This window comes from Pseudorasbora parva, chromosome 7 (genome assembly GCF_024679245.1).
Source record: "Pseudorasbora parva isolate DD20220531a chromosome 7, ASM2467924v1, whole genome shotgun sequence".
Taxonomy (NCBI): domain Eukaryota; kingdom Metazoa; phylum Chordata; class Actinopteri; order Cypriniformes; family Gobionidae; genus Pseudorasbora; species Pseudorasbora parva.
The window spans coordinates 5,404,677-5,418,593 of record NC_090178.1 but is presented as its reverse complement, the minus strand read 5'-3'; the positions used below and the strand labels follow the sequence as shown (position 1 = coordinate 5,418,593).

General features: G+C 37.0%; 1 protein-coding gene across 1 annotated transcript in view; it reads right to left on the bottom strand.

Annotated features, from left to right (window-relative positions):
* The window catches only part of slc9a1a (solute carrier family 9 member A1a), a 72,758-nt gene that overhangs the window by 27,556 nt on the left and 31,285 nt on the right, over positions 1-13,917 (bottom strand). The window contains exons 2-3 of the mRNA XM_067447842.1: positions 7,048-7,508; positions 2,359-2,609 (exon numbers count right to left, since the gene is read on the bottom strand). Of these exons, the coding sequence (XP_067303943.1) occupies positions 2,359-2,609; positions 7,048-7,508 (712 nt within the window). The remainder of the gene's footprint in view (positions 1-2,358; positions 2,610-7,047; positions 7,509-13,917) is intronic.

The following is a 13,917-nucleotide window of genomic DNA, read 5'->3' as shown; positions in this document are numbered from 1 at the left end:
AGGAACACTAACGATTTCAATAGGTGCCTCCGCACCTTCGGTGCTTGGCCCCTAATAATAGGAACACTAACGATTTCAATAGGTGCCTCCGCACCTTCGGTGCTTGGCCCCTAATAACGTTACACATAACGATATTGATGGCCAACGGACCTTTTCACTGACGTAATGACGCAATGACGTGCACTTGTAGCCTGTTCCATTTACGTGTTCTCCGAATGCTAGAGAGGAGCCTCGCCTAGCCTCTGAAGGAAGTGACTTGGAAGGATCAGTCCTTCCAAGGAAGCATCCTTGACATTGAGAAACACCTTGTGTTCCGATGATGAACGGAGGTCTTACGGGTGTGGAACGACATTAGGGTGAGTCATTAATGACATCAATTTCATTTTTGGGTGAACTATCCCTTTAAGGAGGTGCGATTCAATGGCTAACCACCTGTTAAATGTATGACCCGCTAAAATACGCAGTTAAACTGAGCTGGGTCATTGTGATGACATTATCAGAGTTGATCATTCTGTGCTAGTGAGGCGCCTCCTCTGTCATTTGTTCCTCTTTTAAAAGGGAAACTCAGTGACAACACTTCCTGTGACAGCACTGAGGAGTAATGTTTTGCATAATAGGATATTTCACAGCTCAAAAACAAAATAAATGTGCTTTTAAGAGCAATAAAAGCAATGAGCCATTAAAGACTTGTGTGGTGTCCTCATGTCTTGTGCCTCATGTTATTTTTTATAAAATAACATAGATTTTTGTTTTTTTAAAACAAGGGGTGAAAAGTACCCTTTTTAGTCATGTCAAAGCAAACACATGAATAAATATCAAAGTCATGTAGCACTGCTAAAGCAATGCTAATGTCATTCCCAGATAGACTGCAGGTTTCTGAAACACCCAAAGGGGCAACTTGGACACATCATCAGTGAGAAAGTGTGTGTTTAAGTTGCACCATTGGGTGTTTCAGAAACCTGCAGTCTATCTGGGACTGACATTAGCATTGTTAGCACTTTGGATAAGCCAAAAAGACCATGTGGGTGTTTTCACATAGCCACAGAATAAAAAAATAAATTAAAAAGATGCACAGTAATGTTTTTTATAAGCCATGTTTATAAAATATAGTTAAATTCCCTAATTGGAATAAGGCCTAATCCTGGCTTAATCTAAGCCATGTCTGTGAAACCAGGCCATAGTGAATTACTGCTCTGTCTCCAGGCTTCTCCGAGACTCTTTTTATCATCCACTCTGCCATCACCAGATCATAACCAAAAGCCGTCTTCAGCATCGAAGTATTGACTGAGCTCTGACAGGCATTCACTTACGAGCCTCGAAGACGCAGTGAGTCTAAACACGTTTTGACGATATATCAAGGGTCGGCGACAAGCTGTTAAATCACTGCATGCTTTCAAATCTGAGAAATAGCAGCCCTGACCAGTTTCACCTGGCCCTGTTTATCGATTTTATCATCTAGTCAGAAACAGAAAATGCTTGTGCAATTCAGTCTCCCGACGCTTACAACTAAATTTAAATTAAGTGCTTAAATCAACATGAAATATTATTTATTATATATATATACATATATATATATATAATATAATTTATGTTCTTAATGCGTGTTGCTTGCACATTATGCATGATAAATCTGTGCATGTTATTTCAAATAAAAACGTCTGTCATTTTGCAGAAAAATTAAGGAACTTCACGGTAAAATAAAAGTATTAATTGTGCAAAATGTTTAAAATATAATAAGAATTCAGCTGTATTTATGGGACATCAGCCACTGATATTTATTGGACGATTTTTTTATCAATTTAAAACCATCAGCATATCGGATATAGGATGAAAAGTCCAATATAACAGACCAATAGTTTATTAATTCACTGCGTGAAGGCACTGTATCTTAAATGTATAGTTGAATAATGTCTGTTGCATTCAACATTTTTTGGGGGTAAGATAATTAAATACAAAAAAAAAAGTTTGTACAAAATATATAGTTTATAGATTTAAAAAATAACCTCTGAAGGTTTTCATGTTCAGTTTTTTCTTACTTTGTGCCTCTCTTATAATGTTGATCTGTTGAATATTTTCAATATGACAAAAAAACTAGAGAAACTAGCAAGTATACCTGATTCATGTGTTTTTGAACTTTGATAATCCATTAGCTTTGATAATCTTTATCTAGTCATCTATTTTAGTGATAAAAGTTCAAATAAGTGAGCAAGTGACAATATTGGTACTAGAATTGGCCAATAACTTAAAATCAGTATGGGTACAAAAAAACTAAATCCTATTGGTGAATCCCTAAGTCAATATTCAGCTCAATTTAGTACAATTATGAAACAAACTATAAAGCAGCTCTACAGAACTCACGCCATGATGCCGGACAGATGAAACACCTCCGCGGACAGGTAAGCCATGTAGCTGTAGACAAAGACGAACAGAGGCTCGATGACACGAGTGTGTGAGGTGAACCGTGACGTGAAGGCCGCCAGGAGGCCGTAGATGGCGCCTACCAAGATGCCACCCAACGACACCACCAGGAAACACACGATACCCAGGAAGACATCGGAGACAGTGATCGTGCCCACTTTGGAGTACTCCTCAAACAGATGATAAAGCACCTACAGAGAAGAACAACAGGAAGTGTGCATCAGAAATAAACAATCCAGAGCATCAAAACCACAGGCAGATTAACAAAAACATGAAATAAATACTTCCCTAGTATATATCATGCGATTAATTAAGAGTAATAGTATGTCCAAAGACATAATATTTGAAAAACAGCAGACGAAAAGTCCATTAAAAGTGTACTACTACTTCCACATTCGATGGACACTTTACTATCCCGTGAGGCCACAGGAGAGGATTTATGAATTGAGGTCAAGCATAGACACATAACATGGAGGATGCGCTGATGCATGATGTTTCGAATATATTTTTCTTAGAAATATATCTGAAAAAATGGGTGTCTTATATTCACGATCTAGAACTTAACATGTCAATAACAATTGGTGGCGCCGAATACACGTGAAACAAGTGTGGCAAGAAACACGCCGTCAAAGTGTAATGAGGCAACGTGGGGGGTCGCTTCTCCACCCACAAATCATGTTAACTGTACAGTTAGATTTAGATTTTATTTTCTTATGCTTGTGACTAGTCTAACAGTCAGATCTACAATTGGGACTGTTGCTGATTGCAGGCAGCCACTGAGGACGTTGTTCGCCGTTCTCCACCGCTTCTCTAATGTTTATGTTTGAACCGTTGAGGTTGGTTCTGGTTTGAAGGACATTTCATGTTGCTCGCTGCGACTGCTCTCTCTTCTGGGTGTCGGCTACTCACTGGTGGTCTCCCTCGGGATTATTATTATTCTTTATTTTTACTTGTTATTCTTTTTTTTTTTTTTGTTATTTGTTCCCTCTGTTGCACTTTGAGATTCCTCAGAATGAAAAGTGCATTATAAATAAAATCTATTCTTATTATTATTAATGTTAGAAAATTGCGAGCGCAAAAAGACGGTCTTGAAAATGCCTGAACGAATGTCAAAGAAAAGCTTACCATCTAAGAGCCACATGACTCATGTTTGCGTGCCTCGCTGACGGGACCAAACTTTCAACATACATGACTTTAAAAAGCAAGACGGTACCCAGATTTCACTTCTACTGTTCATGAAATTTTAGGGCTACAGGTTTATTTGTATGGTATGTCTAGAAGTGTTTATTTTTTAATGTAATTGTTTGTACATTTTACCAGTATGTACCATACTTTCAATACAAAAATTTAAATATGAAAATATGCAATCAAAGTAATTTTCTAATAAAATAATTTTCATATATATATATATATATAAGAGTTGGTCTTCCCAGTGTACTTTGGAACTTACAAAGACTTCCACCATCAGCTCTGCTTTCTGTTCAGAAAAGCTTTTTATGTGTTGGTTGATTGTTTGTATTATTCTATATTTTTACTTTTTATTCATTTTTGGTTATTTTTCCCTTTTCTATTGTTGCACTTTGAGATTCTTCGGAATGAAAAGTGCATTATAAATCAAATCTATTATTTATTATTATCTGTAAACATCCACATTTAGTATTTATTTTCTTATACTGAGCTACACAGGATTAGACTCCTTATGAAATGCATTCAATAGTATCAATAAACATTAATTTACCACTTCCCAGCTGAGATGGCTACAAATACTCCTTCGATTAGTGGAGATGGACTTCACCAAACGCCTTCAATCATGTTTGACTTCTTTCATTGATCACCTTCTAAGTGTCATTTGTTTCATAGATCACTTGAGACAGAAGCTCATTCAAAGGATGAGATCAAACCGTTGATGAAAAACAGTTGGAGACGAGACGCCTCTTCAAAAGGGCTCAATCACCAGATAAATGGAGCGGTGAGTGTGCAGTGGATTCTCACAGAGACTGAAGGACTGGAATGATCCCATATAGTGACTAGTGACAGACTGATATGATTGGCGCAGGGATGGCATATTTTTTTAGGCCAACCCAGAAGTTAGTGTCACCCTGGTTCCTACGACAAAAAGTAATAGGATTTTTCCATTGGCTTCTGGATTATTGCAGAAAATATATCTGTGACTAATATACATTTTTGATTCTTGTTTCTTGATTGTTCAACATGATAGTCTTCATAAATAAACACAACTTTTAGGAATTTTGAAGCAGAAGTCAAAAGCTAAATGTGGGTATAAACGAACTACACCACAGTCAGCTTCAGTCAGCTCATTCAGAGTTTGTTAGAAAAAATATTCTCCTGAAATTTTGAATTATAATAGTTTACAAGTGCGTGATTATAAACACAACAAGGCTGTGAAAGCAAACTAGTGAGTACATGAGTTTTAATATATATATATATATATAAACATTAGAGGATATTATATTGCATTTTATATTGTAGAATAAAACATGAAAATATCTTGAGCTTGTGTTCACTACAGAACTTATTTAATGCATATATATATATGCGCCTAAAACACATTTTACCACTTCCAGATCCATCGTCCTGAAGTCAGTGTGTATGTATATGTGTATTTACAGCTCTGAAAAAAAAATTAAGAGACCACTTAACATACATTTCTCAATGTAAAGTGGTCACTTAATTTTTTTCTGAACTGTATATACACACCACTAACACATGAGTTTATAGATGTGTGTGGTTTGGGTTTCAGAGATGTTTAGATAACTTTAAAATAGTTCACATGTTCCCTTGAACACACTATTTAATAACTAACTTTTTTTTTTTACAAATCGAAGAAGTTAAACTGATATAATAGCCTATATTAGTTTAAATGCTTCAATTCGTTTTATATTATATTATATTATATTATATTATATTATATTATATTATATTATATTATATTATATTATATTATATATTATATTATAGGCTGTTATAATTATATTATATTGTAAGCCTAATAAAGAATTTACCTCACAAGGGGATTGTTTAGGGATCCTTGCCATTTAAAAGTAAAATAAGAAAAATATTCCAATATAAGAAAATATTGGAAATTCATCAGCAATAAACAAACATTTAAGTTTGATGGTTTAATGCTACCTGTCGCCAATAAAAACAATCTCAGTGTAACTGCTTGATTTTATTCATATATTATATTATATTACCGGTATAATAAAGAATATAACTGATTTCAAATAAAACTGAAATGGCAAAATTCAAGTTAAAAGTTATAATTGCATGATAAAACCACTTTTTCTGTGTGTGTGTGTTTGTCTTTGTGAAATATCAGGACACAAATGTGTAAATTGACATGGGTATGACAGGTATTACAAGGAGAGGGGGAAATATGAGGACATTACCCCACTTTTCAAAAGGCTTATAAATCATACAGGAGGAGATTTTTTGAGAAAGTAAAAACACAAAATGTTTCCTGATGGAAAGGTTAAGGGGCAGGAGCAGTTTGAGTGTGAGTGTGTGTGTGTGTGTGTGTGTGTGTGTGTGTGTGTGTGTGTGTGTGTTGGGTAGGTTTAGGAGCAGGGGCAGTGTAGGGGGATAGAAAATATGGTTTGTACAGTATAAAAACCATTATGCCTATGGAATGTCCCCACATTTCACAAAAACAAATGTGTGTGTGTGTGTGTGTGTGTGTGTGTGTGTGTGTGTGTGTGTGTGTGTGTGTGTGAGCCTGTTTATGTGGTTTATGAGGACACAAATTTGTATAATTACATGGGTATTACACTGGTATTACACTATAAATGTGGTTTATGAGGACATATCAAATGTCCTCATAATTCAAATGGCCTTAAAAACATACTAAATGATGTTTTTTTGAGAAAGTAAAAATGCAGAATGTTTCCTGTGATGGGTAGGTTTAGGGGCAGGGGCAGTGTAAGGGGATAGAAAATACGGTTTGTACGGTATAAAAACCATTACGCCTATGGAGAGTCCCTGTAAACCACATAGACCAACATGTGTGTGTGTGTGTGTGTGTGTGTGTGTTTACGTATGCTGTACAGCATATTGATTCAGGATTTGGATCGCGTGTCAAACTGCTGAAATCACGTGACATTGGCGATCCGAATCATGAATCGATCCGCTGATTCATAACCGTTTGAATCTTTATTTGAGGTTAGAAAACCAACGCGAAAGATAAGACAATGCTGAATAAAGTCGTACTTTTTGTTATTTTTGGGCCAAAATGTATTTTTGATGCTTCAAGAGATTCTAATTAACCCACTTTGGGTTAATTACTTTGATAATGTTTTTATTTCCTTTCTGGACATGGACAGTATAATGCGCATTCACTTATTCACACTATATTCATATATATACTCATTCACAGATACGCTGTCGGACTAAATATAAAATATCTCAAACTGTGTGTGAAGATGAACGGAGGTCTTACGCGTGTGGAGCGACATTAGGGCGAGTCATTAATGATATAACTGACATTTTTGTGTAAACTAACCCTTTAATAACATTGCTACTGCGAGATCTAGTGGGAAACGCTCTGTGCAGAATTCTCTGTCATAAACCACACATATCAGCCATTTCTTTTTGTACGTTTAGTGTACTCACCACAGTGACAGCATCATTAAGTAAAGACTCCCCAAACACCAGAATGTGGAGCAGCTCATTAATATGGATCTCCTCAAACACAGCCAGCACGGCCACAGGGTCTACGGCTGAGATGATGGTCCCAAACAGCAGGCAGGACAGGAGGTCCACTTGCCCCAGATGAACGCCTTCCAGCTGGCACACCCCGTACAGCAGACCACCAACGAAGAAGGCATTCCAGAGGGTCCCCACCACTGCAAACATGAGAATGGTGCCCAGGTTCTCCGTGAAGGGTCGTATGGGTAGGAAATATCCCGCATCGAGGATGATGGGAGGCAGCAGGTAGAGGAAGAATATATCGGATTTCAGCGCTGGAGGATTCTCGCCTACCAGTTTCATAAGACCACCGACCAGCAGGCCCACCACGATTAGTAGACAGCTCTCCGGTACAATAGAGGGCAAGCGAGGGATCAGGTGGAACCCTAAAAGAGGAAGCAGAACAAAGGATGGATAAAGACAGATGAACAGCATTCACTCATGATTATTATAACTAGCAATGCATCACAACTCATTTTAACCAAATTAAATGTTTTTTTAATTAGTTGAAAACACAAAAAATGTAATCAACACTAATTTAATGATATAAATTTTTTAATGTTGAAATTTAAACATTTACATGGCGGCTGTAATAAAAACTTGTTTTTAATCAAAGATTTATTCGAACGTATCAATTAACTAAGACATCGCAACTAATTTTAACCAAAAACCAAATAAATGTTTTTTTTATTTAGTAATGGACATTAAATTGCCGAAACTAAAAGGTATTTTTGATATATATATTTATTTTCAATAGCCGAAATTTCAGTGTGTCACTAATTATGTAATATAATAAATATAAAATAAAATAAAAAAGGTTGATCCTAATTTGTATGCATGTTTAACAAAATTATTAAAATGTATTATAATAAAGTTTAGAAACATTTTTTTTTGCAATACATGCTTTTTTGACTCAATATAATAAATAAACCAAAAATGTACAATAAAATGTAAATGTATATAGTTTTAAAAGATATATAAATATAATATATATAATAATATAAGTTTAAAAAAAGATAAATTAAATAAAAATAGGGCTGATTTAATGCATGTTAAACAGGTTTAAAACGTAATAATGCAGTTTAGAAAAATATTCTCTTAATAGAGGCTTTTATGAATCAACATTTTATAAAGAAGGGAACTGGTGGAAGTGACAGACACACAAACACATTATGTTCAGTCAATCTGACGATTAATGTTATAGTCCGACTTCACCGTGTGGTTTCCGAGCTTTTGGATATAAATGCCTCCTCTCCTCATCTAAATTCGATTTTATGACAATTAAGTATGTTATAATTTTCAATAGCTTATTCATGGCCATAAAGGAACTATCCATGTGGCAACCCAATAAAAGAACTCTCTTTTCTGTGTAGAGCCGTGGCTCTGTTGCACAGCGGTGAAAACGGTGTTCTGCTGTCATCGGGTGTGAACCTCAGAGCTGCAGAATAAGGCCAAGAGCATCAGAGCATCATGACAGGGTCACAAACACTGCACAGTTGCAAAAAAAGTCACAATTTATCCATTACTCTAGTCAAGCTGTTTTCTTGAGAGCTGAAAACACTCAAACAAACTATTGACTTCAAGTCTATCATCTTTGGTTTTTCATAAGCTTTAGTTTTACTGTGAGGGTATTATCACTAAAGCTTTTCTTGACTAAAGGGGTTTGTTGCAGCTGGCTTCAGGTATTTAGAGTGGATTTGTCAGGCCCCGCTTTGACAGCTGAATGATTTCAGGAGACAAACACACGGCTTAACTCGTGGAAAGTCGGACAGCATACCAGAGTGAGAACAAGATACATGAGGAGTTTGTTAAAGGACACACAAACAATTACTCTCTGAGAAACACCACACGAACACATCCATGACTGATTTATTAAATCTGTTCATCGATGGTCAAACATGACTAAGACTAACCCCGATTTCACAGACAAGGCTTAAGATAGTCCCAGACTAAAATGAATATTTGAGCTATTTTAACTGAAAGCATATCTTAAAATACGTCAGTGTCATTGTTTTTTCTCAAGATGCACATTATAAATGTTCATTTCCAAAGCATGTGCATAAAAGCTACTTAAATGCCCTAATTGAACTAAGGCCTAATCCTAGCTCAATCGAAGCCCTGTCGGTGAAACCGGACCCAAGTCGGTCTATTTAAAGACTGACGTCATCTTCATAACCACATACGCAGCTCTGTGTGACACGACAGCACAGTCATCAGATAAAAGACCCTGGAGACAGGCTGAATTAAAACCTCTTCGAGCCCGAAAGGCTCTACAAGGAAGTAATGGAGGACCGAAGCCATTATAGGAAGATCCATTAATCCAGCTCAACCCTTCACTTCCAGCTCTACATCATAATGGAGGAAATGGGAACGATTCTCCACTGACAAACATTCAAATACAGCCTAGTATTTTTACAATTATATGCAATTTTACAAAAACACTTTTTAGCATCTCACACAAAGACAATGTTAAGTTAAAAGTCGTTTAAACCCTGTGTTTGGTTACATTTGGTGCATTAATGCTGTCAAACAATCACATCCAAAAAATAATTGTATTTGTGCAATATGTGTGTGTACTGTGCATAATTATTATGTATACATAAATAATCACACATGGATGTATATATTTAAAACAAATGTGTTATATTCATATATGAAATATTTATATTTATATATAATATAAATTATATACAAACACAAATACAAAAATATGCCTGTGCGTCTGTGTGTAATAAAATAATACACACACACATATTACACAAAACACAAACTTTGTTTTGGATGTGATTAATCACAATTAATTGTTTGACAGCCTCGGTGTTAATATTTAAAAAAAAAACATTATAAAAATGTAAATAAAACAAATTAAAATATTTTTTGGATTATCAAATAATTTATATATATTTTTTAAATAAGTTAATTTTAGTTTCATTGGACTATCAAAAAATTATAAATAAACATAAAAAATGAGTAACTTGCTTAGTTTGACTAGAATATCAAAATTAAAATAAATACACAAACAAATAAAAAAATAAACAATGAAGTAATTTTAGCTTGGTTTCACTGGATTATCAAAATTATACTAAAATATAATAAACATTACTACTAAAAATCACTACAATTTAGTCTCATTAGATCATCAAATAAATACAAACATAATTTAATTCAGTTTAGTTTTACTTGATCATGAAAACAAATATATATATTATATATATATATATATATATATATATATATATATATATATAAACAAACTACTGCGTTACTTTAACCGTGATAAAGAATTACTTTGTGCTCATTGGGCCCATCCCTATATCAGTGTTATATAAAAAGACTCAAAATAGCAGAGCCAGATTCCCTCAGCTTTTATGAGGTCATTTAACCTTCACGCTGGCACCGTGCCCGTTGTGAAGGCCCTCAAACACCAAACAATGTGCCCCGGGAGAGGCTGTGAATTATTCAGAGTGCCACGCGTCTCGAGGCATATGGGCATGTTGGCACGTGTCGAGAGACGAGAAAACAGTGTGAGGCCTGATAGTGTAAACATGTTACCTGCGTTCAGAGCGCCAACACACACTGAGCACAACCAATTAAAACCGGTCATTAGCGCATACCAAATGTCAACATCACATTGCTACAAAAATGAAGCCTTCATACGAGCTGTGATCTAAAGAACTCATTGACTTCACATGTTCGTGTTTTTTTTGCACATCTTTCCAGTTAATAGCCAAAGAGATGAGAAAACGATGTGATGTTAATTAAAAGGACTTTTTACCCTTTCCCTGCGATGCACTTACAATGTTAGTCAAGGTTTCTTGTACCAGAAATCTGAATGTACCCGAATAACCTTAAAATGAATGAGGTTTATTTTGCTAACATTTTTTTTGTTGAGGTTTGAGTTTCATAAGACGAGCCAAAAGTTGTCTTGACTTTTTATGGATCTACTCTAAGTTATGATCTACTCTACTTTTATGAAAACTGGTTTATATATAGAGGAAGTACCTACTGTGAACATTCAATTCATGGACAGCAGCTCTGTTGGACATTCCTGCAGTCAGCACACCAATTGCACGCTCCCTCAAAGCTTGCAACATCTTTGTGCTGTGAGATAAAACTGCACATTTTAGGCCACATCCACAAGCTAGATAGCCTAGAAAACTAGCCGCACCCTAGCGGCAGCGAATCTAAACTGCCGCGAGTGCCGTCTAGCCACTCTCAATACAGTTCTAAGCTGTAAAAAACAAACTCTGATCAGGCCAATCACATCGTGTATAGAGTCGGTGGGCGGGGCTTAACATAATGACGGCCAAGTTGTGTTTGCGTGCTTCTAGTAAACACAGAAACTGGCGAACGGCGGTCTTTCGAATCAGCTTTGACCGCGACTCTGGAAGACTTGGAGTTAAGCTTTTCTCTGAGAAAAGAACAAAGAACGGCACTGAAGTCATTCTTAAAAAGGAAAGATGTGTTCTGAGTTTTGCCGACCGGATACAGCAAAAGTTTAATCTGTCAACGAGCGCCGCTTCACCTTCGTTGCTCTGGTTGGTTGTAGCGCTATCCTATCGCGTGCAGAGGGAGTTTGAAAGACAACCGTTTATCCCGCCCCTCGGATTGAGCTGTCAATGGTGAGTTTCCAGACCAAACATCTTAATGTGGGTCTGCCTTGTCCAGCTAGAGTGTTCCCTATCCAATCTTTTTTTTCCCCTCATCTCAAAAAAATATCTGCGTACACACGAAACCACTGAAACCGACTCAAAACAATGTGGTATACATGCCAGACCAGTGTGTGGCGCTGTAATTCTGCCACAGAAATAAGCTAAAAACGGAGAAGAAGAGTCGTGGCTAGAAGGGGTACAGTAATAGTCGGAAGTGAGGCAAAATCTCACGATAAAATAATACATTTATTTGCTACTTAGCAGAATGTGTTTTTTTAACGCCTACACCTGGCCCAACTCTAAACCATACCCTTACAATAATGCAAACATACGGTAATTAAATTACGCAATATTGATGTGCGCATGCCCTGTGCCCGTAAGTTGAACTGCCTTCTAGTCTTTACTGTGCGGGATGTGGTATGATGACATCAACGTTTCACAAAATATACGGATTGACTGTACACACGAAAACGCAGGGGTGTCCGTTTCAGATTTATCCACTCTGGGACCCGGTTTCAGGCTGCTAAAATGCAGATGCGTCTGGACGAAACACTAATATGGTACAATTTTTTAACATACACAGCTAAACACGTCTCCATGTGGACACCTGTGCAATAATCATGCTGCCTAATCAGCATCTTTATGCCACACCTGTGAGGTGAATGGATTATCTCGGCAAAGGAGAAGTGCTCACTTCACAGATTTAGACAGATTTGTGAACAATATTTGACAGAAATAGGCTTTTGTGTACATAAAGTCTTAGATCTTTGAGTTCAGCTCATGAAAAACAGGGAAAAAAGTGTTGCGTTTATAATTTTGTTCAGTGTATTTGGGTAGACTCTGATATTCTTTGTTTGAACAACAGAATTTAAACAGAAATTGACATAGCAGGTTATTGTATCACTCAAAAATTCATAATTACTACAACAGTCATTGTTAAAAAAAAAAGCCCCATTCAGTACACTCAAAACAGCCTCTTAGCTCTTCTGCCAAATCTCTGGACCACGTTTAAACATGCTGAACGGCAGGCTTAATCCTCTTTAATAGCTGCCTATATTTTGGTAACAGATGAATAACATTGTGATCCGAGCATCCCAGAGGTGGATGTAACCTTGGCACATTGCCGGACAGGTTAAATATTGCTCAAGATTCGGCAACAACATATCCAGCTTTAACTTTGCTTTTAACCGTTAATGCTTTATTGTCGTGTTAACTTGCTCTAAATTCAACACAAGACATTTTCTGCACAGTTCACACACAGTATGGGTTGCAGTCTGACACTTTTTTCCACCCCCTTTTGATTGACAGAATATATTCAGCCCTGATCAGTGGCTGTTTTAAACAAATTGGCTGATCAGCCAATGTGAAAATAATTCATTTATTGGTCGATACGATTATTGGCTGATGCTAGAGCTGCATGATTCTGGATAAATTGAGAATCACGATTTTTGTGTTTAAAATTGAGATTGCGATTCTCCCACGGGTCGGTCGGTCGGTCGGTCGGTCGGTCGGTCGGTCGGTCGGTCGGTCGGTCGGTCGGTCGGTCGGTCGGAAGGAAGGAAGGAAGGAAGGAAGGAAGGAAGGAAGGAAGGAAGGAAGGAAGGAAGGAAGGAAGGAAGGAAGGAAGGAAGGAAGGAAGGAAGGAAGGAAGGAAGGAAGGAAGGAAGGAAGGAAGGAAGGAAGGAAGGAGGGAAGGAGGGAGGGAGGGAGGGAGGGAGGGAGGGAGGGAGGGAGGGAGGGAGGGAGGGAAGGAAGGAAGGAAGGAAGGAAGGAAGGAAGGAAGGAAGGAAGGAAGGAAGGAAGGAAGGAAGGAAGGAGGGAAGGAGGGAGGGAGGGAGGGAGGGAGGGAGGGAAGGAAGGAAGGAAGGAAGGAAGGAAGGAAGGAAGGAAGGAAGGAAGGAAGGAAGGAAGGAAGGAAGGAAGGAAGGAAGGAAGGAAGGAAGGAAGAAAGAAAGAGAGAAAGAAAGAGAGAAAGAGAGAGAAGAGAGAGAAAGAAAGAGAGAAAGAAAACAGTAGACAACTAGACATACATTTCTGGCATATTCTGGTAAATTCCTGGCTCTGGCATAAATACATTAATTTGAACGGAGGAGTCTTGTCTCATTAATAAAGACTTGCTTCATTATTGGATGAATCAGCGTTT